The sequence below is a fragment of the Antechinus flavipes genome, chromosome 2 (assembly GCF_016432865.1).
Source record: "Antechinus flavipes isolate AdamAnt ecotype Samford, QLD, Australia chromosome 2, AdamAnt_v2, whole genome shotgun sequence".
Classification (NCBI taxonomy): Eukaryota; Metazoa; Chordata; class Mammalia; order Dasyuromorphia; family Dasyuridae; genus Antechinus; species Antechinus flavipes.
The window spans coordinates 225,239,499-225,266,793 of NC_067399.1; the positions used below are offsets into that span (position 1 = coordinate 225,239,499).

At 37.3% G+C, this 27,295-nt stretch overlaps 1 protein-coding gene across 1 annotated transcript in view; it reads left to right on the forward strand.

The window, feature by feature from the left end:
• Positions 1–4,333: 4,333 nt before the first annotated feature.
• Positions 4,334–27,295, forward strand: part of CIB4 (calcium and integrin binding family member 4) — an 88,509-nt gene continuing 65,547 nt past the window's right edge. Inside the window, exons 1-3 of the mRNA XM_051976324.1 lie at positions 4,334–4,466; positions 5,178–5,212; positions 13,546–13,642. Of these exons, the coding sequence (XP_051832284.1) occupies positions 4,413–4,466; positions 5,178–5,212; positions 13,546–13,642 (186 nt within the window). The 5' untranslated portion in view covers positions 4,334–4,412. The remainder of the gene's footprint in view (positions 4,467–5,177; positions 5,213–13,545; positions 13,643–27,295) is intronic.

Genomic DNA, 27,295 nt, shown 5'->3' on the forward strand with positions numbered 1-27,295 from the left:
CTGTAGAGATTTATCTTTTCTGTCTGGGGCTGCCACAAACTCCATCCTTGAATGCCCACCATAACCCAAAAAGGGTTAGTGAAAATAACACTAGATTTGATGACCAAAGACCTGGATTTAAATCCTAATTCTGCTGTGTGACTTTGGTCATCTCATTTCTCACCTAGCCTTAAACACTGGGTGTTGCTTCAGTCAAACTGAGACCTGTTAAAGACTTAGAGTAAAAAGGCCCAGGTCTCCCACTGCATCCAGGGCCATCTCTAGTCGTTCTGATCTATATCTTGCTTCTGGACCCAGATGGCTCTGGAGGGGAAGGCGGGAAATGGTGACTTTGCACAAGTTAAATCGCATCTCTTCCCTGATGTCATAGTCTTCCTTGAGAACAAAGGAGAAGCAATGAGTAGCCAAAAAGTTTCTTTATCTATAAAACAAGGGAGTTGGACTGGAGTGTCTCTAAAATCCCTTCCAGCTCAAAATCCTGTGGCTGTCTGATTATAAACTCTCAGAGTCAACTGCAGAGAAATGCTGGTAAATATTAATAACCAGATCCTCATGCACTAACTACGTTTCCTTTTTTTTGCATTATTGATATTTTCTCCATCATTTTATTTTTTATTTTGAATAGTATTTTGCTTTTCCTAGTACATGTAAAGATAGTTTTCAACATTCATTTTTGTAAGACTTTGTGGTCCAAACTTTTGCCCTCCTTATTTTATCTCTCCCCTCCCCAAGACAGCAAGCAATCTGATATTGGTTAAATATGTGCAAAAAAAGACTAAAACAAGCCAAACCCTGATTTGTTACCTTTGCCTCTTCCCAAGGTGCAAATGCTGACACTGAAAATTTAACAAGTGGCTCTCAAGAATAACTTTGAGCTACCTTTAGCACATTCTTGCTTCTCTGTCTCTTAGCTACTAGCCCTGACATAGTATTTAGCCCTGACATGAGTATTTAGACACAAGTTCTTTAGGATCTCTTCCCTGGTTGAAAGTTAGAAGGTTCTAGCAACTTTAACTGTGTTTTGGAGATTGAAGGGAAGAAATCAAAACAGAGTCTAGAATCTTATGATCCGGGTTTCTACCTTAGACAAATTGGAGCCGTGACTCTTGCTCTTCAGACCTGAGTGGTCCCAAGAAGGCCTCTCTATGAGACAGTGTAGTGGAAGAAACCATGGAAACCATGGATTGTAATCCTGGCTTGCCACTGTGTGTCTCTCACCAAACAATTTCAGCTTTATGGGCTTTTCTGCCCTCTACTAAGGAAGAGAAGTTGGCTATAGTTCCTTTCATTTTTGACATTCTCTTATTCTATTTTTCTTTCTTTCTTTCTTTCTTTTTTTTTTGTGTGTGTGGCTGTAATTGTGACCATTCCTTTATTAGGACTAAACAAAATTTTAAAACAGCCATTCATGATCAAAATACTACAGTAGATGAAACCAATTTAAATAGGATTGTGATGGTATATGTAAAAAAGAAAAGAAATATTTGGGTGACATCTCTTTCTGGTAATAAATAAGGCAGAAGACAGTATTTTTTTGTTATTCTATTTTTTGAATTAATGTTCTAATTTTGATATCATTCTACCAAAGAAATCAGGTTCAGAGAAGAACAGTTAATGACAGTTATGTCTGGTTGGGATCTTGTATTAAATTTTTCTCTTCTCAGGGGGTGCCCATTCTGGAGACTAAATGGAGTGGACATGCGTGGAAGAAAGGGCACGTGAACTAAGCCTTGAAAGATGGGTAAGATCAGCACAGATCATACAACTAATACATATCTGAGGCTGGATTTGAACTCAGGTTTTTTTGTCTCCAGGCTAGGTACTCTCTTTACTTCACCATCTAGCTGCCCTTTTTGTGGAGGGATTGGGAACTTAAGTGATTTACTTGTGGCCACACAACTAGCATGTGTCAGAGGCAAGACTTGAGCTCATGCTTTCCTGACATTAAGAAATGCTAACTTTTAGATCATAGATGGGATGAGATGAGTTATTGACAGTTCAGTAACCAGAATGAAGATGTCCTCCTTCTCCACCAAGGATATTGCAGAGCTCTTTTCTCTCCATATTTTTAGAATCCTCCCCCTTTCTAAACAGAGGACCTCCATGTTTACTTTACTGAGAACATTAAATCCAAACTTGTTCCTTTTTCTGTCTCCATCCATTCACATAATCTGTATTCCATAACTAGGATGTATTCCTTTCTCATCTCTACTATTTAGAACCCTCTTCTTTTAAAGCTCATGTTATCTGTCCACCCCCCAGTCTACAGTTTTAAAGATTTTCTCCCTCTTCAAATTACTTGTCTTTGTAATCATTATATTTAATCTGTGTCCATGTCATATACCCCTCAGAATGTAAGATTCTAGAGGGCTATTGCATTTTGTCTTCTTTGACATATCCAAGAACCTAGCACTACTATATATGCAATTATCAGTTTAGGGAACTTCTGGTGTAGAAACTCGCTTCAAAAACATGTGTGGTCATCTAAATTAGTAGGTCAGTCCAAGGGAGTTGCTTGAAGAACATAAAGGTACATAAAAAATAACTTGTCACAATCACACAGATAGTAAGTATTGACGTGAGATTTGCTTTCCCATTAAAAAAAACATAATTTATTTAAAGTTTTGAGTTCCAAATTCTGTCTTTATCTTCCTCCCTCATCTTTACTCTCCCTGAAATGGTAAACAATCAGATATAGGTTATACATGTGCAATTATGTGAAATATTCCCATATTAGTAATTTTGTACAAGAAGATTCAAATAAAAAAAGAAAGTGAAAAATAAAATGCTCCTGTCTTTATTCAAATAATATTAGTTCTTTCTATTGAGGCAATTAGTATGCTTCATCATTAGTCCTTTAGAATATCCAAGATATTATACTGCAGAGAATAGCTAAGTCGTTCCCAGTTCTTCACTGAACAATATTGCTATTACTGTATACAGTGTTCTCCTGGTTCTGATAACTTCACTATGCATCAGTTCATGTAAGTCTTTCTTAATTTTCCTGAAATCATCCTGCTGGTCATTTCTTATAGCACAATAATAATCCATTATAATCATATATCACAGCTTGTTTAACCACTCCCTACTTAATGAGCATCCTTTTGATTTCCAATTCTTAGCCACCACAAAAAAGCTGTTATAAATATTTTTTTACAAATACGTTCTTTCCCCTTGTTTTTGATGTCTTTGAGATATAGACTTAGCAGGAGTATTGCTGGATCAGAATGTATGCACAGTTTTATAGTCTTTTGGGCTTAGTTTCAAATTGTTTCCTAGAATGGTTGGATCAGTTCATAACTCCACTAACAGTGCATTAGTGTCCCAGTTTTTCCACATCCCTCCTTTTGAAAAAAAATCATATTAGCCACTGTGATAGGTGTGAAGTGATACAGATGTGGAATTTTAAATTGATTCTTTTTTTACTCCTAGCTCACCTACCACAGACTGACTCTACAGTGTCAGTATCTGATAGGAGTTTAGTGTTTATCAAAAGGAATTATAATTTCTGCTAAATGAGACATATCTCATATCTTTCCTACTATACTTTACATTCCTTGAAGTCAGGGATAGAACCTTGTTCATCTTACTCATTGCATCTGGTCCATCTATGTGGGCTTTGAACTGTGGAGTGCTAAATGAAGTCACAGGACTTGGGGTGCTAAGAATTTAGATTTGGGGGAATTATCAGTCCATTTAGATTTGTTCTAAATATTAATATTTCCACATACACACTAGTGGCTATATGAGCTGCAAAACTTGAAGACTTTAATTTTCAATTTTAAGGGGGAAAAAAGGTAGAAGTCTTTCTCTAAGTGCCTAGTGATATGCTCTGTACCTCTAGAAATTCAAGAAATGAATGGATGTGCTATTCTGGGATTTTTCCCAGAATGCAAATGGGTCAGCAGTATACAAAATGGGTTTAAATTGTATCTCATGAGAGGTATATCTCAAAAGAGATAATATGGAAATATTGAAATGGCTTGTAATTCCTCACAGAGCTATAAATAGATTGATAATATCCATTTGGCAGAAATGTGTTGGGTTCAAGTTCAGCCTTGAGATAGGGAAATGTACTGGGTGATCCCTGAAAAGCCCTTTTAGTTTCAGTATTATGGCTCTAAATTTTAAATAGATGGTTCTGTTCAAGATTTAGGGAAGGCCCACCAGCACCGATATTGTGCGTGTAAGGGCCTAAAAAACTTGGGAACCAAAAAAATCTGATCTCCTTTACTCTTGGCCCTTTATTCTTCATCCCAGATAGAATAGGCAGGAAGTGGAATGGAGTGTCACCATGGTAACCAGGCTAATCAGTGACCATACACTGGAGAGCTGGAGAGAGAAGGTTCCCACTAGGACGTGGGGTGCTTCAGTACTAACTTCAGGCAGAAAGAAAAGCCTCAAGAGATAGCATGGGTCAGTGTATAAGGCACCCCATGACCTGGGAGGAATTGGAGGAATATCAGGTGGGTAGGGCTGGTAATGCTGTCCCTTGGACCACCTCCAGTCCATATGCCCAAAGTTCTAAAGAAATGCTAGTGAAGAAAAGATAAACCTTGCTCAAGCTTTTGTTGCTTCATGATGATTTTAGACTAGTGATTCTCACAGTATGGCCTGGAGACTTCTGGAAATACTTAAGACTCTTTTAGGGGGCTTGCAAAAAAAAAACAATTATTTTTTTATGATACTAAAACATTTTAATTTCTAATACAGTAAATACTATTAGATATATCTCACATAAAAATCCTTTGGAGGTTTATAAATCATTTTTAAGAGTGAAAAGGGATTCTAGGACCAAAAAGTTTTAGAACAATTCATCTAGAATAGATCAATCCCTTCAGTCTCACCCCTCCCCTTTCTCATCCCTTTACTTGTTGCTTAAGGCTCTCACAGTCTTGACCTGATCCCTACATCCAATCCTTGATTTTGTCCCATGACATACTTCAATCCTTGGTACTCTCTTTAAAAAGAACCTGTCCCATTTCTAAGAGGCTCCTAAATGATTCTGTGAGAAAAGAAGCTGAGGATTACAATTCTGCTTCCCGCCTACAGCATTATGTAACTCAGGCCCAATTGATATTTCTGTTCTCCCTTTAAAAAGTGGGAATCTGGGCCTCCCTTCCATGTTTCCTAGAATCCTATGACTCTGAGATTGATGGTTCTATGGTTAATTGCAGGCGCTGACTTTTCTGACCAGGAATGAGATCTTATGGTAAGTAGATTCCTCATCCATTCTCAGAGCACATGCTCACTTTGGGAGGATGCTCACAGCCTTTAGTTCTGAGTAGAATGACTTTGGTCCACTTGTCCCCATGGCCACCTTCTCTCTTTTCAGGTTACTGGCTTAGTTCAGTATCAGAGAGTCAATAAACATCTGCTAGGGATACCAAGAAAGGCAAAAGATATTACCTTCCCTCAAGGAGTTCACAATCTAAAGGGGGAAATGACACATAAAAAGAAACTGAAAAATGGTGGGGAGGGAGTAATAACCTGGCAAGGGGACATGATGAAGACCTGAATCCTGGAAGGGAAATAATATGAGGATATATGAGTTACACAGTGGATTTCATCTTGTAGAATAATGAGTTTCTGGAGATAATGAAATACAGAAGAGTTGTTTACTCTTCCGATTAATCCTTTCTCAAGTTTCCTGCTTGGGGGCTGATTCTCTTGCTGACTGTCAACCTGATTCTCACAGCTTTCCTGCCTTTGACAACCTATGTGGTTTGCCCATTGCCAGATACTTGACCCTGTTATCTGGCTCCTCACCCAAGATTACTCACCTGGCTCTAGATTTTAAGATTTCATCCCCAGCTTGTCTTCTGGTCTTTCTCTTTAAATGGATTAGTAGAATTGATTCTGCAGCTGTCACAGAGCACCCCTATGCTAATTGCTGCTCAGTTTCCCTGAGCTGAACCAGACTGACCATTGTCGTGCCTGACCCAGCTTGGTCCATGGCTTCCACGAAGTCTATATCAGAAATGTCTAACTTAAACAGAAACAAAACCACTTTAAAAAACCCCAAACCATGTAAGGATTCATGCTGGGTGCATGTTGGCTTAGAAAACAATATACTAACATTATCTTTGTTCTGTTGTAAATATTTCCCAATTACTTTTTATTCTGGTTCTGCTGTTCTTGCTGCCTGGCCATTTGTTTGAAACCTCTGGTTTACACAATCTTTAGGTTGCTGGTCTGGGGTAAGAGGCTAAGATATCCATCCATGGTGACAACAGTTTGGATTAGTTAACGAGCAGCCAAGTAGATGAGAGAAAGTAATGAAATAATATTTAAGTTTGTGTGATGAGATTTCATAGAACTAGGTGGTGCAGTGGATAGAGCATCAGGAATGGAGTCAGGAAGATCTGAGTTTAAATCTATCTTCAGACACTTACTAGCTATGTGACCCTGGGCATGTAATTTAATTCTGTTTGCCTCAATTTTCTCATCTGTAAAATGAGCTGGAGAAGGAAATGGCAAATTGCTCTAGTAATTTTGCTAAAAAAAAAAAAAACTCCAAATGAGATCACAGAAAGTCAGACATGACTGAAAAATGGAATAAGCAGAGATAAAAAGAATCTTGGAAGTAACCTTATTTGACCATCATAGTGGAGAAAACTAAAGGCCCGCTAAGTGACTTGACCTAAAGAAATAAAACAAGTTAGTGTCAGAGATGGGCTCTAATCCAGGTCTCCTAACTCTCTGTTCATATATACTTTTCTATCATATCTCAAGATAATGTGTATCAGCCGATGTATGGCCTGGGGTCAGAGGAATCAATTCAGCAAACTCCCCTGGGAACAGTCATGGCTGAAGTCACCCTGACAGCTGCCTCTAGGTACCTGAAGCCTAAACTAAAGCATCTTAGGCTTTTCTGATTGGCTAACTTCTTTGGATTTAAAGAGCTCTTGTTGTCCATGTACTTTAGAAAGGACATTTCCAAGTAGGGAGGCTAGAGGATATCCAAATACCCTAGAGACTTAGTTCATGGACTTCCAGGTTCCTCCTTATCACTACTATCACCATCTAAAGCATAGAGTGGGTAATATAGAGAGTGCTAGATTTGAAATAAGGATGACCAGGGTTCAAAACTTACTCCTACGACTTCCTAGTTGTGAGAGCCAGGGATCTCACTCAACTCCTCTGGGCTACAGTTTCCTCATTTGTAAAATGAGTGGGTTGCATTAGGCACTCTCGAAGGTCCTTTCTATCTTTAAATCTATGATTCTATGATCAGAGAGACTTCTGGGTCCCTCAGCCTTCCTGCATTCAATTCAAATGAATTCCATTCTACACAACAAACATTTCTTAACATACTATGGACAGGTGCTATGCTAAAGCTCAGAATACAAGAAAGAGAAGAGAGAAGAGAAGAAAAGAGAATAGAAGAGAGGAGAGAAGAAGAAAAGAGAGAAGAGAGAAGAGGAGAGTAGAGAAGAGAAGAGAGAGATAAGGGAAAAAAGAAAAGAAAGAAAGAATCCTTGCTTCAGGGAATTGACATTTTTTTTGGAATGCTTATTTCGTTTCCCTAACCCAGAAAATGATTTTTCATTTTATCTCCATGCATTTGTCCAGAGAGGCTTTCTGCCTTTTAGAATCTTTTTTTCCTTCAAGGTCCAGCTTAGGTATTTCCTACTATATGGAGCCTTCCTTGAATCCCTCAGCTGAAAGCTATCTTTTCTTCTGCAAATTTTACATCTCTCTCCCTCTCTCCTTCTCCTTTCCCCTCCCCTTCTTTCTTTCCCCTTCCCTCCCCCCTCTCTGTTTCTCTCCCTCTTTCTCTCTTTGTTTCTGTGTGTACACACACTCACACACACACACACACACACACACATCTGTGTACAAATCACATCCTCCCCCTCTCCCCTTATCCCCCCACCTCTATGCTGCCCTGGTAACTAATAGCTAACATTAAGGTGTGTAGAGCACTTTGGCTATATGATGTCATTTTCTCCTTCAGCGAACACTATACCATGGTATTTAATACCCAACCTGCCATCTTACACTTAATAAAAAATAAACAAAATTTCAGAGAAAAGTCCTGTCCCTGTTCTTAAAGGTATTCCAGAGAATTGCCCATGGTATGTGTCAGTGAATCAGGATTTGAACCCGCCTTCCCGACTCTAACGATAGCCTCTTTATCCATTTCACTATGCATGCTTCTGTAACTATACTTATTACCAGAACCAAAAAGGATCTGAGAATACTTATGCGGTGGCCTGGACTGGGAGCTGGAAGCTAAGGACACGTTTAGGGCTTGAGCATACCAGAGATGAGAGGGTGGGAAGGCTGCCGAGAAAAACTTAGGGACTCTTGGTTATGGCCTGTTTCCCCCTGTCTGAGAGCAAGATGTGGAGGAAAGCTGCCGTCTGTGGCTGCTTGATTGATAATCAGCCTGGCTGGGTGAGCTTTTAAATCGTTGGGACTTTGGAGTCCATTAGTAATGACTCCAGACCTACATTTAGAATCCATTGATCCATATTTGGACACACAGGAGAATGTCTTATGGCAGGGAGTGATGCATACATCGTATCCAAGAGGCATTTCACTATTAATCCTCAAACATAAAGGCCTTCTTGGCCATCTGGGAAATTATACTTTTGTGTCAGGGTCCCACGACATACTAGGACTCTGGAGGCCTTGTTAAAAAGGCAACATAATGCTGAACAAAAGCTTGTATTTGGAATGAAAGGACTTGCATTCTTATTTGCACTTTGGAATTTACTTATCTACATGACTTTAGACAAGTCATTTAACCTCAGTTTTCTTCATCTGTAAAATGAGGAAGCTGGGATAGATGAACACTAAGGTATTTGAAAGATTCCTTTTCTTTCCTTCATCATTTATTTACTTTTTAATATTCATTTAAAATTTTTTGAGTTCCAAATTCTCTCTCTGCTCCCCTCATTGAGAAGATAAAAATTATAATCTCCATTATGCATGTGAAATCATGCAAATATATATTTCTATATTAGCCATGTTGCCAAAAAAGAAGGAAATCTGAACTCAGAGTTATTAGTTCTTTTTGAAGGTGAATAGCATTTTTCATCATAAGTCCTTTGGAATTGTCTTGGATCATTGTACTGGAGAGTCTAAGTCTTTCACAGCTGATTATCATTACAACATGGTTGTCACTATGCACAATGGCCTCCAAATTCTGTTTACCTCATTTTGTATCAGGTTGTATAAATCTTTCTGGGTTTTTCTGTACCTCCCCCACTTTGTCATTTTTTATAATACGATAGTATTCCATCACAATCATTATTACCCAAACTCTTTGGTATTCTCTGTGCTCAAGACCTCAGGAAGCTTTCAAAATAAACCAGTACTTGAGAAATTTCCAGTGATAAACAGGGGAACACAAATGCAGACATGCAAAGGAACAATCCAAGACTCTCTGGAACTAGCAACTCAGTCTGCTCAAGGAGGTGAAAAATAGTCTCTCCTGCTCTCTCCTTTTAACACTATTAGTTCTGAAGTCCCAGAATAAAGCTTACTTTAGGAATTTCAGGCTATAGATTTGGGGCCTCCCTGATTTTGGCTTCAGAGAAGTCAAATGGCCTTAATGGGCCTATTAGTAAGTGTCATATTCTTGTTTTCCTAGCTAAACTCCACTGGCTTCTATGGCTACTTTTGTCCTGGAGAAGGCTTTAGGACAGGATTTGAAAGGTCTGATATCCATGAACTTGGCTCCAAGTAGGAGGAGAGGAAGCTTATGGAAAAAGTGGTTGCTGATGTTTTATATCCCTTCCCTTAATTGAATTGCACAAGAACTCAAATATAGCAAATAGAAAATCTGGGACTCAGGTCCAGATTTCTTAATGCCTGGGCCATTGTCTCATTATACACCCTGCAAAAACATGAAATGGTTTTAGGTCTTTTGAGGAGAGATGTAGCTAGTTTGGAGACATCCTGTGGGATGGCAACAACAGAGAATAAGCATTTATTTATTAGGCACCTATGTGCCAGACATTGTGCTATGCATTTTACAAAATTAATTTAATTTGACCTTCACAATGGTCCTGGTGATACTATTATTCCAATTTTACCATTTGAGGAAAGTGAGGCAGACATGTTCACAAGTTAAGTAACTCAGCCAAGGTCACGCAGCTAATAAATGCTTGAGGCTGGATTTGAATTCAGGTTTTTCTGACTCTAGGACCAGCCTTCTAATCACTTGATTACTTAGCTGCTTCCCAGTTCCAAGAATCTAGAGACATAGAATTGAAGTTTGAGAGAGAAATATATTATAAAGTAGAAAAAGTATGGAACTAGGAGTTTGGAGACTTGGTTTACCTGTTCTGTTGTGTGAGCTTGGGTCCATCCCTTAACCTCAATGAATTTATTTCTCTTAAAATGAGAATGCTATTTCAGTTTTTATTAGGAAAATCATATTGTGAGCTAGATAAATCCTATTTAAATACTTATGATATATTGCTTTGTATTGTATCATTTTTTCTGGTTATACATGTACATAAATTTCTTAATACATATTTCTCTATAAATCATATTGAGAGAGAAAAATCAGAACAAAAGGGAAAAACACAAGAGGAAAAAAAAACAAGAAAAAGAGGGGGAAAAAGGGAACACAGCATGTGTTGATTTACATTCAGTCTCCATAGTTCTCTCTGGATGCATTTGGTATTTTCCATTCAAAGTTTATTGGGATTGCTTTGGATCACTGAACCACTGAGAAAAATCAAGTCTTTCATAATTGATCATTGCACAATCTTGCTGTTACTGTGTATAATGTATTCCTAGTTCTTCTTGTTTCACTCAGCATCAGTTCATGTAAAATTTTCCAGATCTTTCTAAAATCATCTCATTCAACATTTTTAATGAACAATAATATTCCATTACTTTCATATATCATAACTTATTCAGCCATTCCCCAATTGATGGGTATCTACTCATTTTCTAGTTCTTTGCCACCACAGAAAGAGCTACTACAAACAGTTTTGCACATGTGGGTCCTTTTTCCTCCTTTATGATTTCGTTGGTATACAGACCCATTAGAGACACTGCTGGATCAAAGGATATGCACAATTTTATAGTTCTTTGGGCATAGTTCCAAATTGTTCTCCAGAATGTTTGGATTCTCCTGATCTTTTCTAAGTCTTGGAGCAAATTTTTTTTTTCTGTTATCATTCCTTTATATGTAAAGTCTAGTAGAATACCAATGATTGGCAAAGTTTAGTGAGAGTGAGATGCTAAACATCTTCCCAGCTTCTGATTGGTTGGTTATACATAACAATCAATTCATTACCCCTCTTCATCCCCACCCTCTCAACTAAAACCATTTGCTTTCACTTTGGAAACCAGTGGTCTGCATGGTCACTAGAAGCTCAACAAAATAAAAATTGCATGTTGCATCAAACATGAAATAAATATTGACATACCATTAATATAAAAAAATGATAAAACAATTGTTTCAAGGGAGTTGACAGAAACTCTAGCTTCTCTAAGAAAGTAGAATGGAGGAGCAGATAAGATCTATAATTACTGGCTCAATAACTATTGGCTTCATAGTCCCACGCAAATTACTAGCAAAGTATTTTATCAGCTTCTCAGAAATAAGACTGACTCAACTTTTTAAAATAGAAAACCTGACATATTTACAACTAAAAGATGCCAGTGATCTGTCAAATTCTGGGCCAATTATTTGTTCATATACTTTATATAAAGCATTCACAACTCATGTCAGTAGAAATATATATAAATACTTACAAGAAAACAATATACTTACTGAGAAGCAAAGATATGTCAAAAGATTCCAAGATTTCAAAAAGCAACTTATCAATTTGGCAAATTGAAAAAGCCTCAATGTACTGCCACATTTATATAGTTTTTGTTAACAATTGTAAAACCTTTGGTTCAGTTCAGTGTTCATGGCTTATTTGTATACTGTTGTTTGTTGTTGTGGTTCAGCCATTCATTTGTGTCCAACTCATGATCATAGCAATGTCAGGTCTTTCTATCTGTCATTATTTCCGAAGTCAGTTCAAGCTCATGATCATTGCTTCCATGACATTATCTATTCATCTCATCCTGTGCCATTCCCTTTTCATTTTGTCTTCAATCTTTCCCATCATCAGTGTGTTTTCCAATAAGACCAGTCTTACCATCATGTGGCCAAAGTATTTAAGCTTCACCTTCAGTATTTGACTGTCCAGTGAATAATCTAAGTTAATTTATTTAATTATTGACTGATTGTATGTCCTTGCTGTCTAACAAATTCTCAAGTCTTCTCCACCATCATAATTTGAAATAATCAATTCTGTGGTGCTCAGCTTTTCTTATAGCCCAATTTTCATAGCCATATACTGCTATTGGGGAAAAAAACATAGCTTTGATTTATATGGACCTTTGTTATTTTTACTTTTTTACTATGCTATCCAAATTTGCCATAGCTTTCCTTCCAAGGAGCATACACTTATGAGCTGAGTGACTCTGGACAGGTCACTTACCCTGTTTGCCTCATTTTCTTCAACTGTAAAATGAGCTGGAAATGGCAAATTACTCAAGTATTTCTGCCAAGAAAATCCCAAATGGGGTCATAAAAAGTAAACACAACTGAAAAACAACTGATCAACAAAAACGGAATTGTTACTTATAAAGCTTTCCTTCTTAGAATTTTTACTTGATCCCAACATGATGATGAATATATAAAAAGCATTTGGAAAAGAACCTGCTGATCAATTAACTGATCTTAGTTTGTGGGGTATAAATCTTTCTCAAGGAGTTCCTAAATTACACTCAATGTAATTTTTCTTTTCAACAGCCTTTAGTGATGTTTCATTGCTTGCAAGATAAAAGCCTCAAACTTAAGTCCCTGAACCAGTCTTCTATCTATTTTTCCAGCATGAATTCATATTCATCTTTTTTGAATTCTGCATACCAGCTAAATGGACTACTACTCTCCAAACTCAACTCTCTATCATCTTCCTTATGCTTTTATGCATGGAATGCTTTATTCCTCATTGTTACCTCCTAGAATCCTTGTCTTCCTTCAAGACTCATCATATATATATATATATATATATAAAATCTATCTATCTATCTATATCTATCATATATATCTCTTTTTCGTCTACTCTTTACCTAGACTCCACAGTGGAATGTAAGCTCCTTGTGGGCAAGATCTGGTTTATTTTTCTTTGTCTATCTTTGTCTTGCTTTCTCTGTCAGTCTCTCTGTTTCACTCTGTCTCCCCATCTCCATCTCTCTGTTTGCTTCTTCCCTCCCATTCCTCTCACCCTTCTTCTCTCTTAAAACTTAATCTCAGAACATTGCACATAATATGTATTTATTAAATGTTTGTTGAATTGAATTTGTTGATGGGCTTTAGACAGAAGTAAGCTTAGGGCTTGGGAACATGAGAGAAATCTTTCTATATCCCAGTGAAAGATAGTCTGATCTTGCATTTCAGTGATGAAAAGATAAGAGATTTTCTGGCACTTGGTTTAAGATTCCAGATGTTAAACTTATAGAGCTGATGGGGAGATAGGACCTTTAGTAACTTTTCTTTCTGTTTCTTTTCTTTAGCATTCATGACACCTTCTGCAAGCTGTGTCCCAGGGGCAAGTACTACAAGGAGGCCACTCTGACAATGGATCAAATCAGTTCCTTGCCAGCCTTGCGGGTGAGTTGGAGGACCCTGGGTCAGGTCCTTCTGACCTGCTTGGAGAAGGGTGGAGTCCCAAACAACTCTAGAGATGATAAAACTCTGTTGGGGAAGACAAGTGGCTGCATTTATGGTCAGATTCTGCACAGTTAAAAGAACAAAATCCTGTGTTGTTCTGCTCCTTGCCTCTGAATTCAGAGAGAATTTGTTCTTCGGGTGAACATTTGTTGAGAGCTTACTATGTGTAGAATATTGTCCTAAGAGCTGGGAATACAAATATAGGTTCTACCCAAACTCTGTTGTCAAGGAGCTTAATATGTTTCATTTTGGACCAGAGAGACCTGCGATTTTAAGAGTTTTGGGGAACTCCTAGTGTACAAAGTTCTTCACTAATGCAGAGTGACAACTCATCTGAAATTTATAATTTTAGAAGTTGTCTATGGGCTTTGAAAGGTTAAGTGCCTTGTCCTTGGTTTACACAGCTTATATGTATTCATGGTAGGATTTGAATGGAAGAAGCATTTAATTTGGAGCTGTAGCATGTGAGTAGTGTAGTATGTAGCACTTGAGACTTGTGTGGCCCTGAGAAAGTCCCAGGACTTCAGTTTCTTTACCTGTAAAAGGAAAGAGTTAAATTAGATGACCTCCAAATTTCCTTCTTGCTCTAGTCTGTGATCCTACATTTAAATAATAAACTAAGCTTCTTAGGGGCAGAAGCTGGTTGTAGCATAGGTATTACGGGAATGACCTGTTAGTGGCTTCTGAGAGTTATGGGAACCACTTGCTAGTGACTGCTGGGGATCTAATTCTGACCAGCAGAATAGATCCCTTCATGTGAGAGAATGATAACAACATAAGGAGACTGAGAGGCAGTCACATTCTCTGACCTCTCTCCTCTTCTCTTCGATTTATTTCATTCCCAATTCATAAACAACATCTGCGTCAGTAAAGGCTGATTTGCAATTCTTTCAGGGGTGTTATGATTCACAGCTGTGGGGGCTTTTGGAGAATCAACCTGCCCCCTCACACTTAGGCATGATCCTTAACAATTCCCCTTTTTTTGTTTTATGGGAACACAATTTTTTTCCCCGCAACAGCATGGTCAGTAAATTTGTGCAGCAGCTGTAATCTGAGTCCCCATGCTAAGGAATGTGAACAGCATTATCCAAATCTTTTTAGTCCTATTCCTCTGGATGGTTGCAGGGTGAGATGTTATAGCAGGTGTTGAATCTTGTTGCTGTCATGGAGGCAAATTTTCTGACAAAAGAGAAGTAGGATTGTAGTCAGAGTAAGAGTTTTTCATAAGTTCCTCATCAGTCTCCTACCTCAGTCCTTTTCTGTGTTGGCCCATTTTAATTACCCCGACTGAAAAAGTCTTACTGGGTCTCTTCTCCCTTTCCTTCCCTGTGGGTTACCAAAGGAACTCTTCTGGGAGAATCCTACTCATGAATAGCTCTCCAATGCTGCTACTTCTTTGTTTCTTGTGCCCCACATTGGGCGCCATTTGTTATGGGAACCATCTGCTAATGGCTAGAAATCTAATTCTGACCAGCAGAATAGATCCCTTCATGTGAGAGAATGATAATGATACAAGGAGGCTGAGAGGCAGTTGCATTCACTGGCCTCTCTCCTCTTCCCTCTTCCTCTGATTTATTTCATTCCCAATCCACAAGTAACATCTGCATCAGTAAAGGCTGATTTGGAATTCCTTCAAGTGTTATGATTCATAGCTGCAGAGGCTTTTGAAGAATTGACCTGCCCCTTCACACTTAGGCATGGTCCTTAACACCTAGGCATATGGGCAGCTCTGTGGTACAGTGGATAAAGCACCAACCCTGGAGTCAGGAGGACATGAGTTCAAATCCCACCTCAGATACTTATAAGCTGTGTAACCCTGGGCAAGTCACTTAATCCTATTTACCTCAGTTTTCTCATCTATAAAATCAGTTGGAGAAGGAAATGACCAATTACTCCAATATCTTTGCCAAGAAAACCCCACATAGGGCCATGAAGAGTTGGACACAACTGAAAATAACTGAAAACAACAAATCCTAAGCACACACTATGAGCCCTGGCATCTTTTCCCCTAGTCTAAACCTGTGACTTCATTTATGTAAGGAACTTACAGAGAGGATACTCCATCTACCAATGCAGATCAGCAACTGTGTTGAATTGGTCCTCTTTGAAAATGAAGGACATTCAACAATAGTCTTATAGAGTTGCTCTAGAGGTACAGATAGGTTTAAGTGACTCATCCAAGGTTACATGGCCAATATAGGTAAGAAATAGGGCTTGATTTGAGGTCTTTTTGACTCCAAGACTAGCTCTCTCTACATATATCATACTGTCTCTCTGCACATGATAGATAATGATAATAATGGTGAGAATTAGAATGTATATAGATAGCACTTTAAGGTTTGCAAAGAGTTTTACAAATATTACATTTGATCTTCACAACAAGTCTGAGAGGTAAGTGCTATTATAATCCTCATTTTACAGGTGAAGAAAATGAGGCAAATAGAGATTAATTAATGCTAGTATCACATAGCTAGTAAATATCTGAAGCTGGATTTGAATCTGATTACAGGTCTAGTGCCCTATTGACTAGACCATCTAGTTGCCTCTTAATAAATATTAGTGTATCATGGAGTGTATTATGTATGCTTTTCAGGCAAGGCATATTTAATATATTCTTCTGACACTGTTCAGAATTTAATTCCTGTAAAGAGGGGAAACAAAAGGTTGGGGCCAGAAATTGCCCATAACTCTGGTCTCCTCAGAGAGAGAGAAGATACCAGGCTAGAATTGTATTCTTCTGCTTTTTAAATTTTCTGAGTTGAGGAGATGTGATCTTTAGGTTCAAGCTAAACTCCTGAACACTATTTTTGAAAGGGCAAAGGATATTCCAAACTTTAGATTCAAGATTTAATTTTCTTCTCACCAAATACCAGTTTCACAATGAACACACATAATAAATAGCAAAGAAACACATTGAACTAAATAGAGAGCAAAACAGAAACTAGATACAGTGTGTGTGTGTGTGTATATATATATATATATATATATATATGTATATATATGAATAAGGATATATTTAAAGTATAGCCACCAGTAGAGTGAAGGAATTCTTCCATTATAAGCAAGGTATCTAAGCTTAACTCAAAAATAGCATTCCAAATCTCACCCAAAGGAAAAAATGCCCAGAAATCTTTAGCATAGTAATCTGGGGTTTAGGGACATGATAGAGATTGTCTTCTCTTCTCATGACAGCTTCTTCCCAGAGTCTTTTTCTCTCTTTAATAACTTGAAGAGAAAGTGACATTGAACATCTACTTTCTTAAAGCTGGAAGGCAAATACAGCTGAAGAGACTCAGGAGCCCAAAGAAACTGAGGAGACCAAATGTCTATTTTTCCCAACTCTTACTAACTCTATCCTACCTTCAATGCAGGCACAAGGTATTGATCTCCACTAGTGAAAATAAAATCCTGTACCAAAGGGGTTTGAGATTCAAGTTATATTCAGATATTGCCTCTAGACAGAGAGCTGATAGAGTCAGAATACAGGCTGAAATTTCTTTTCTAATTTTTTTTTTACAAAGCTGATGTAGGATTTTGTTTTGCTTGGTTATTTGTAATAGGTTTTGGTTTTTTGGCCTTCTCAGTGGGTGGGGGAGGAGGAGGTAATGGGAAGGAGAAAATTTCTTTTCTTTTTAAAAATTTAATCTTTTTATATTATTATTATAGCTTTTTATTTGCAAGATATATGCATGCGTAATTTTTCTACATTGACAATTGTAAAACCAACTTTTCCCCTCCTTCCCCCCACCCCTTCCCCTAGATGGCAGGATGACCAATGCATGTTAAATATGTTAAAGTATAACTTAAATACAATATATATATATACATTCCAAACAGTTATTTTGCTGTACAAAAAGAATCGGACTTTGAAATAGTGTAGAATTAGCCTGTGAAGGAAATCAAAAATGCGGGTGGACAAAAATAGAAGGATTGAGAATTCTATGTAGTGGTTCATAGTCATCTCCCAGAGTTCTTTCGCTGGGTGTAGATGGTTCAATTCATTGCTCCTCTATTGGAACTGATTTGGTTCATCTCATTGTTGAAGAAGGCCATGCCCATCAAAATTGATCATCATATAATATTATTATTTAAATATATAATAATCAAGGAGAAATTTTCTAATTGAAAATAAAATAAAATTGAATTTAAAAATAAATATTGTTATTAATAATGCAAGAGAGTTTCCCCCAACCCTCAGTTCTAATTGGTACTATAATCTTCTCTGTACCCTGATAAAATGAACAAGCAGGAACATCTTTCTGATGCATTTCATACTCAACAAATAAAACCAGTAAATTAAATTTGGACAAATCTTTAGTGTTTTTGAGCTATTGGATAAAATGAGACAATCATAAAGGAATTTTATTGTGATTGATTGAAAGAATTAGGGATTACATATATCAGAGAAAGGATTCAGGTTGGAATTTAGTCAAATTTTGTAAGAATTTTGAGAAGGTAGCTTATGTATTTCTCTGCTAGAGGGAAAGATTTGGGCATCCCATAAGAGCTAGTAGCTCCCAGGAAAGCAGTGAATCCAAGAACTAGATATACTAAAGAAAGATAGCTTTAGCGAGAGTGACCTCTTCAAGGTTGAGAGAAGTTCAATTATTAACTACAAAATCACTGATCTTTGTAGCCTATCAGAGAAACAGAACATAGAACAATTTCCATGCACCATAAAGAAACTTCATGAGGACTCTTTAAAAAGAAGTAGATAAATAATAGTCAAAAACATTAAGTTTCAGGGACTGTTCTAAGCACTGGAAATAAAAATATAAACAAGCAAAATTTTTCATACTCTCAAAGAATTTACATTCTAATTTGTTGTTGTTCAGATTTTTTTTATAATGTATATAGCAGTTCTGGAATTGGGATGGTATAGGTGTGATATTGTGTAGATATAGCCTGAAAGTGGATTATAGGCCTAGAAAAAAAAATCTTATCTATCATAACTGAATATAAGGTTGCAGTGAGAAAGAGAGATAAAGATGGTGGCTGAAGTGCAGCTAGCATGGTGAGAAGATGACTGAGAAATCAGGAGGAAAAAAAAATCTATCCAACTGGGAGCTATGAATTTCCCTTTTGTCATTAACGTTCCCCTAGACTGTACACATTTTGGAGGGAGAGTGTCCCACACCTTTAGGGTAAGTTTTTGTACCAACTGTTGTTACTATACCATTTTATTAAAAGTCCTTTTCTCCAAGTCAATTATTCGACTGGCTGATAATTAATGGGGAACACATTAGATGTAGGCTTGTAATCTATTACTAGATTATTTCTTAGGGTTACTTCTAAAATCCAGAGGGGAGAAGTAATGAACCATTCTTTGGTGACTCACCTACCAATAATAATGGGAGCTAGGGAAATAAGAGAGAAGAGTGAGAGTGCTCTAAGTAGGTACTATTCCTCAGAGGTCTTTAGAATCTTCTTGAGTAGTTATGTTTATAGTACCAGTATGAAGCAGGAAAGGGAAGGAACATAGCATAGTTTTGAATGTGACAAGTTCTTCAGGTGTGTACTGTATTTCTCTCTCCCAAGGTGATAGCTTCTGGAGCTTCTCACGCCTGGAAAGTTTTAATGGACTTGCTGGCTCTCGGTATGAGTCAGCAGTGTGATGTCGACTGCCAAAAAAGCTAACGTGCTCTCAGACTTCAATAATGGAAATATAATACCCAGAATGAGGCAGGCAATAGTCCTGCTGGATTTTGTCCGGCTAGACCACATCTAGGATGTTGTGCTCCATTTGAAGATACTGACAAACTAAAATGTGTTTATCAAAGGGTAAACAGTATCTGAGGAGGATGAGGAAGTTTCTTAAAAACCACTTCATACAAAGATACATTGAAAAAATTCAGGAATTTTAGTTTGAAGAAGAGACTGGGGGAAGGGAAGAGCTTGAATCATCAGAGCCCTAACTAGTATTAACCATGGCAAAGAAATTTAGTAGAAAAATTCATTGCATTCATTGAATCATCAGATCCCTAATCAATGTTAACCAGGCAGAGAAAAATAGTAGAAAAATTCAGCAACTAGAAATCTTTATTGCAGGGGTCAGTAAAGTTTTTCTGTAAAGGGCCAGATAGTAAATATTTTGCACTTTGCAGGCAGGCTAAGAAGGAAAATCAAAGCTATTATATAGGTACTTAAATAACAAGAGTCAAAAACAAATTTCCACAAATTTTTTTTGCAATAAAAGAGTGAGAAGAATGGAATTATTTTATTTTGCTTAACTGGGGTTCAAACTTAGTATTTCCTATTAGCAAAATTGATTAAAATTAATTTATCTATTAATGCTGATATGTAATAAGATTTTATATATTTCGTCTTTGCATTTGTCTTTTTACATAGATAGGTACTGCCAGATACTGATATCAATCCATGAGCATATGATTTTAAATGCGTATATTTGTCATTTTAGAAGGCATTTATAGAATTCCATAATTCTATAATTCTTTTGATATTTTCCTTTTAGCATGTCATTACATTGAATTGAAGGTTGGGTGGGAGCTCTTTAATTGGACAGTTAAATAGATTTTGAAATGTGGACATTTCTTTTACACTTATGTTGAGAGCTGAAAAAAGTGCTGGAGATGAAAAAACTATTGGAACTGTAGTTTGAGCTTGAAAAAATATATCTACTTAAAATTTGTATGGGAATAGAGGTCTTCTTCTTTTCTTAACTTTTTCCAGCACAAGGAATATGTAAAGCAGTTGGACATAACTTGTAAGTGACACAATGTGTATATACTGGTAGTAAAAATAAATAAAATGTTGCAGTTCAGGGATAGCTGCTACACTCAATGTGCTGCTGAGTTATAATTGCATCACTGTGATTTGTAATGCACTGAGCCACACTACATATGGTCTCTTTTGCAGCTATTCAGCTCTGCTATTGCAGGATTAAAGCAACCATAGATAATACACAAATGAATACATATGGCTATGTTACAATAAAACTTTATGAACAAAAACTAGAATCTCATGCAATTTTTCACTTGTGAAATAATACTCTTTTGATTTTTTTCCAATCATTTAAAAATGTAAAATGTAAAAACTACTCTTAGCTTGCAAGTTTTACAAAAATAGGTAGTAGGCTAGGTTTGGTCCATGGGTCATAGTTTGCCAATCTTTGCACTAGAGTAACTAGTCTCTCTTTCTTAGGCAATTGAATTTTTATTAATTATTTTTTCTATTGAGAGATAACTAGGCATGATGAACAGCTTAATATCCGTTAAAGTTAGGAAGACCTAGATTCATTACTTATCTTTGAGGCATGCTGGATATGATCCTGGGGAAGTCACAATGCTTCAGTGTTCTGAAGAACTCTTTATGACCGAACCTTGTAGAGAATGTGCTGACCTACATTAGTGGAAGGAGTTTCCTCATCAGGCAACTCCCTATACCAAGAAAATCATAAGTCTAATTTTTATAACTGTTCAATTTATTTTATTATTTCCACACTATGAGTTAACAACATTGATTTGGTGATCTGTTTTTATACAGTTTGCCCACAGTATATTTTGTGATACTTGCTTTGGGTGCCAAATTTGCTAATTACCATTCAAAGTATAATTGCCTCTTTAAATATTTAAATATTAAATAACTTAAATAAATTTAAATATTTGAAGACCCATCATTCAGAAGAGGGGTTTGACTTATTTTGCTTAAACCTGAATGGTGGTTTGGAGAATTGTAGAGGTAGTAAACATGTAAAAGTTACTTAGTGGAGGATTTAGGCTCAACATAAAAAACTCTTCTAACAGAGCTGCCCCAAAATGGAATAGATTCCCTTAGTGAGTGACCAGTTCCCCATCACTGGAAATTCCCAAGCAGAGGCAAATGAGCACCTGGGGAATATAGTTGATGAAAGTCATCTCTTCCAACATTGTCTATGATTTTATGACTCTGCTTCATAAGCAGCCAGTTCATTTAGTGAACGTTTCTCCTATTCATTCTTCAATAGCCCCTTCGTCATACCCATTTTCTAACTAATCTCCAGTTTTTCCCTTTCTCCTAGTGGCTTCCCTACTACCTTTAAAACAAGACCATGTGTCCTCCATCCTCAAAAAATCCTCAGTTGATCCATACATTTCTGCTAGCAATGGCCCTATATCTTTCTCCTTTCATGATTCTACACCTTGGGAAAGTCATCTACAATAGATAACTACTTCCTTTCCACTCTCCCATCTTAACTTTCTACAATCTTATTTCTGACTTCATCATTCAACTACAATTGCTCTTTCTAAAGTTGCTAATAATCTCTTAATTCCCAAATCTGATGGTTTTTTCCTCAGTTCATATTATTCTTGAACTCTTTGTGATACTATTGATTACCCTATTTCCTTGACATGCTCTTCTTTCTCAGGTTCCATGCCACTACTCTCTCCTGGTTCTACTCCTAAGTGTCTAACCATTCCAATTCAATCTATTTTGCTGAATCTTCAAGTCACACATACTAATTGTGAGTGTCCCCCTAAGTCTTCCCTTACCTTTCCTTCCCTTCTCTTCTCTTCCCTTCTCTTCTCTTCCCTTCTCTTCCCTTCCTTCCCTTCCCTTCCCTTCCCTCTTCTCTCTTTTTTTTTTCTGTTTTCTACTCTACCATTTCACTTGGTGATCTCAATAGGTCCAAGGATCCAATTATCATTTCTATATTAATGATCCCCAGATCTATTTATCCAATTCTAATCTCTAACCTCCAACTTCTTATTGGACATTCCAAACTGGCTGTCCAGTGGAAGTGCAAACTTTACAGTCTGCAACTAAATTCATCATCTTTTCCCTCAAAGTCTTCTCTTCCTAATTTTCCTATTACTGTTGAGAGCATTACCATCTACCTGGTCACTTAGGCTCACAACCTAGGTGTTAGCTCTTTATTCTCATCTTCCATATCGAATCTGTTGCCAAGCCCTGCAAATTCTACCTTCATAATATTCTTTGTATATGCCTCCTTTTCTCCTCTGATACTGCTATCACTTAGATTAAGATCTAATCACTGCATGGCTGGTCTATTGTAATAGACCTGCTGCTTCCTGATGCTTGGTCTCTTCAAGTCTTTCCCAACTCCAGTCCATTGTACATTTGATTATCAAAGCAATCTTTATAAAAAGCAGGTCTGGCCATGTCATTCAATCAACTCCATTGGCTCCCTACAATACCCAGATCAAATATAAAATACTTTGTTTGATATGCAAAATCCTTTATAATCTTTTTCTTCCTCTTTATTTTTCAGTCTTTTTATTGCTGTCACTTCCCACATACTCTGCAATCTAGTGACACTGGCCTCCTTGCTCTTCCTTAAACAAGACATTTCATCTCTCAGTTCTGAATATTTTCACTGGCTGTCTCTCATGGCCAGCACTTGTCATCCCCATCTCTTGCCCTCCCTGACTTCTTTCACACCCTACCTTCTACAAATAAGCCTTCCCTGGTCCCCTTAACACTAGCACTTTCCCTCTGTTGAAGATTTCCACTTTATCCTGTATCTAGGTTTTTTTGTACATAGTTGTTTGCATGTTGTCTGTCTTTTGAGGTTGTACTTTTTGAGAGTAGGGATTGATTTTGTATTTCTTTATATTTTTAGCACTGTGTTAAATCCCAATGCCTAACACTTAGTTACCACTTACTTAATAACTATTTATTGATTGACATATTTCATAAAGCCTTTCTGGATCCCCCCAAACTGAAGTAATACCTCTTTTCTCAGAATTCTTATGACCCTTTCTTTGTACCTCTCTTAAGCACTTATTTTATTTACTTTTACATTATAATTAGGTGTGGGCCCTGAATTGCAACATATATGTCATTTATCTCTGTATCCCTCAGAGTACTTAGCACAATGCTTAATGTTTGTTGAATTGAATTAGAAAAGTTGAGTTGAAATCTCCCTTCCTGTAACTGCTATTCATTGGATCTAGCTGTACCCTCTGGAGCTATGTAGAATAAGTCTAATATCTCTTACACTTGACAAGTCTTCAACCTATCCTTTTATCCTGTTGAAATCTTCATGGACTCTGATTAAGAAATCAGATATATCAAGAAATATATTAGGTATCCTTCCCAGCTTGGTGACATATGAAAGTTTCATAAGCATGCCATCTACATTTTAATTCAAATCACTAGGTAAAATGTTGACTGAAACAGGCCTGAAGACAGAAGCTACAATTTGAAAATGGGAAGAACTCCTTCTATCATCTATCATCTTACAAATAAAATCTCTGACTTAGGCAGTAAATTCAAGGGAGTTTCCTGAAATAAGAAATTAGGCAATTCACTAGAGGTCATACTAGTAGTAAATAGCATGCAGTTGTGTTTATCTCTTCTGACTCTGAGCCTAGCATGCCTTCCTGCTCATTTGACTAATTAAAATGCAGCTTGGTGCACTGCCATCTCGCCCACATTTGCCTAACTTGTCATGGGTACCATGGAAGGCCTAAGCCACTCAGATCTACTAGTCAAACACTGTCAGAAAAGAAAACAACAGTCATGTTTAGAGTGAATCTAGGCTGGCTCCAAGTGATCTCCACTTCATTTGCCTTTAAATTATCCTTCAATAGGAACAGGAATGACATGATAGAAAGATTAATAGATTTGTACATGGGGACATAGGCCAAAACCTAGTCCAGCCATTTACTACTTATGTGACCCTCTGTGGGTCACTTAATTTCTCTCAGGCTTAAGTTCCTCATCTGTAAAACATGAGTGTTGAGTAAATTATCTCTAAGGTCCTTCCTAGTTCTAATATTCTCTAATTATATAATTTATTTCAACTAGACACTTGACTGTTGGGTGAAATCTGACCATCTTCTTAATTTTCTTATATTTAAATCCTTCTTACTTATGTTTTTATTACTTAGTTCAGTCCAAGGTTCATTATCTATAATAGAGAAGAGAGAAGCCAATTAGCTTTTTCTCCATCTACTCTTCTGTTGGCAGAACACCAAGCACTCCTTTCTGAGCTAATGCTATATTAACTTGATGTTGTATCTGCCAATTATGTATTAATTTAAGGTAGGCTCTCAGGAGTAGTCTTAGAATCATTTAAAAATTTGAGTCATGTAGACTTTTGGGGGGAGAAAATGAGGTAATCAGGATTAAGTGACATGCCCAAGGTCCCACAGCTAGTAAGTAGTCAAGTGTCTGAGACTGGATTTGAATTCAGATCCTCCTGACTCCAGGGTCTGTGCTCTATCTACTGTACCACCTAAATGCCCTCATCATGTAGGCTTTTTAACTGGAGTTATCCTATCTTTTCCTTGTTATTCATGTAACCTTAAATTTCACAGCATTCCTTTATGGGTTTCAGATGCTAGATAGACAGGTAACCAGATAGAAGAGATCACCTTCATTTCTATACCTGATAGATGGGAGACATTTTTAGATTCCATGTGATTTAACACATAAAGGAAATACAAAGGTTTGAAAGGTTATATATTTTTAAAGATCTATATGTCAGACTCTCCAGCACCACTAAGAGAATGGATAAGCTTTGGAGAATTTCTCCCTTCTCCATCTCATTGCCCTGATTCAGACAATCATTTACTTCATTATCTGACATCACAAAATACATTTTGTCACCAATTCTCCTAGGAAGCACATGGCCCTAAGCACTCAGAGAATGAACAGTTTTATTTACAGGTCAAAGAAAACAAATGTAACTCATACAGAGCTCAACAAAGAGTATCACCTGACCATGAGTAGAACTCCCTCGGAAACCTGTAGCATCTCAGTTACTTTCAGTGTTACCTTGAGTTGGGCTCAGGTGCTTCCTCTAGTAATCTAATGCCTTCAAATCTCAATCTGAATCTCCCAGCTCATCACCAATGTTCTTCTTCCGTGTTCTATTGGCCATTCTGCAGAAAGCTCATGACTCTGCCTGCAGTTCCCTCTATAGCTTCCAGCAGACTGAGGCAGATGTTCTCCATATCACTGTTTCCTTCATTCCCTCCTTATTTTGTCAGCAGGTCTACAGCAAAATTCATTGCTTTCCTGGTGCTTTCTCTTGTGGCAGTCCTTTTAACCATTTCAATAGTGAAATCTCTTCTCAGAGCCTTGTGTGATTGTTTCAGAGAAGGGGCCCTGGAGCTCCATTATTTTTCAACTAGACATTTGTCATCCTTGCATCCAGTTCTAACGAAATGCTAAACAAAGGACTCTGGATTTTTCTTTTGTGCTTCAGTTGGCAGATTTCTTGCTTCATGGAAGTTTGCTCAGCAAATAAGAACATGTAACTTTTCTCATCTTCCAAATGGGACTCCATCTCTAAGACTAGGGTGAATTTCACAGTCCTATGCCCTTTTTCTCTTAACATCCAGCCAGTATATTTCTCACCTATGTCAGCAGTATTAGGTAGTTTAAGAGTTCCCACTCTGTCTCCCCCCTAACTCCAACTGTTTGTCTGGGGCTAACTGAAAAGCATTATTCAAATTGCTTAGAGTTGCTTCTAGAGATGTCCAGGTATGGGAGCAGTTAAGTACTCTCTTCCCCTTTTCCCTTCCTCCCTGAGAGCTGAAAAATGTAGTCCCCATGTGACTATTCTGACTCTGCTTGTTGAAATTTTTGTGGGAGTGCATATTTATATGGACTGAGAAATTTAAAAAAAACATTTATGGCTAGAAGTCATGCCTATATAAAGTGGATAGATGTCTGGTTTAACAGGAAAGGATTTTAACTTCCTGTCTTTTAGGATCATGCAGTTTTAGAGCTGGGAAGAAATTCAGGCGTCACTGAATTCAGATCTTTTTGTAGGTGAGGAAAATGAGGCATGAAGAAGTAAAGTGGGTTTGCCTGTGTTTGTTTATATAGCTAGAGTAATAAGTGGCATATCTTACAATTCCAGTATCATTATTCTTTCTGCTTTACTGAGTTGCCTTCCCTCTGACACATCTCCTTCAATTTCCTTTTCGTCCCTCATTGGTCCTTACCTTCTTTCTCTTCCTCTTTCTTTCTCTTTCCCTCTCTTCTTCATTGAGAGCCATATTTATTCATCAAATCAAGTCCTCATATTTCCCTATCCCAAAAACATTTTAGGGTTAGTATCCTGAATAATTCTCTTTGATTAGAATCATCTATGGCCATGTTCACTTTCTTGCTTACTTCATTTTCTTTTTCTAGGCTGAATTTGATAATCCAAACACATTTGATACTAAGAGTAAGCCCCTCACCCCTTCTCCTTCCTTCTCCTCCCCACATTCCTTTTGCTGTTGATTCCACAGTTTTGTCTCCTGTGGTCTGCACAGGCATTTTTGAAATCAGGTCACTTCTAGGTTATGCCTTGGGAAACTTCTTAGCCTGGCTCAAGGCAGCCAAAGAATCAGTGCACCAATATTTTAGCCTCTGCCATCTCTGGAAAGAGGCACAACCCTTGCCCCAGTATATCTTGGAAGAGCTATGCATGACTCACACTTTAAAATGATTGCAAGATTGCTCCTAGGATTTTAATTAAAAGTTGGGAAGTGCACAGATAAAGCTATGATACCAGGTTAGCCAATGATGACACTGAAGGGCTTTCCAATTTTTCCTTCTAGTCTATGCAGAGGGATGAAATTATTGTCCTTTCCATTTCTGCCTATAGTCCATGCTCTACAGGTGACATAA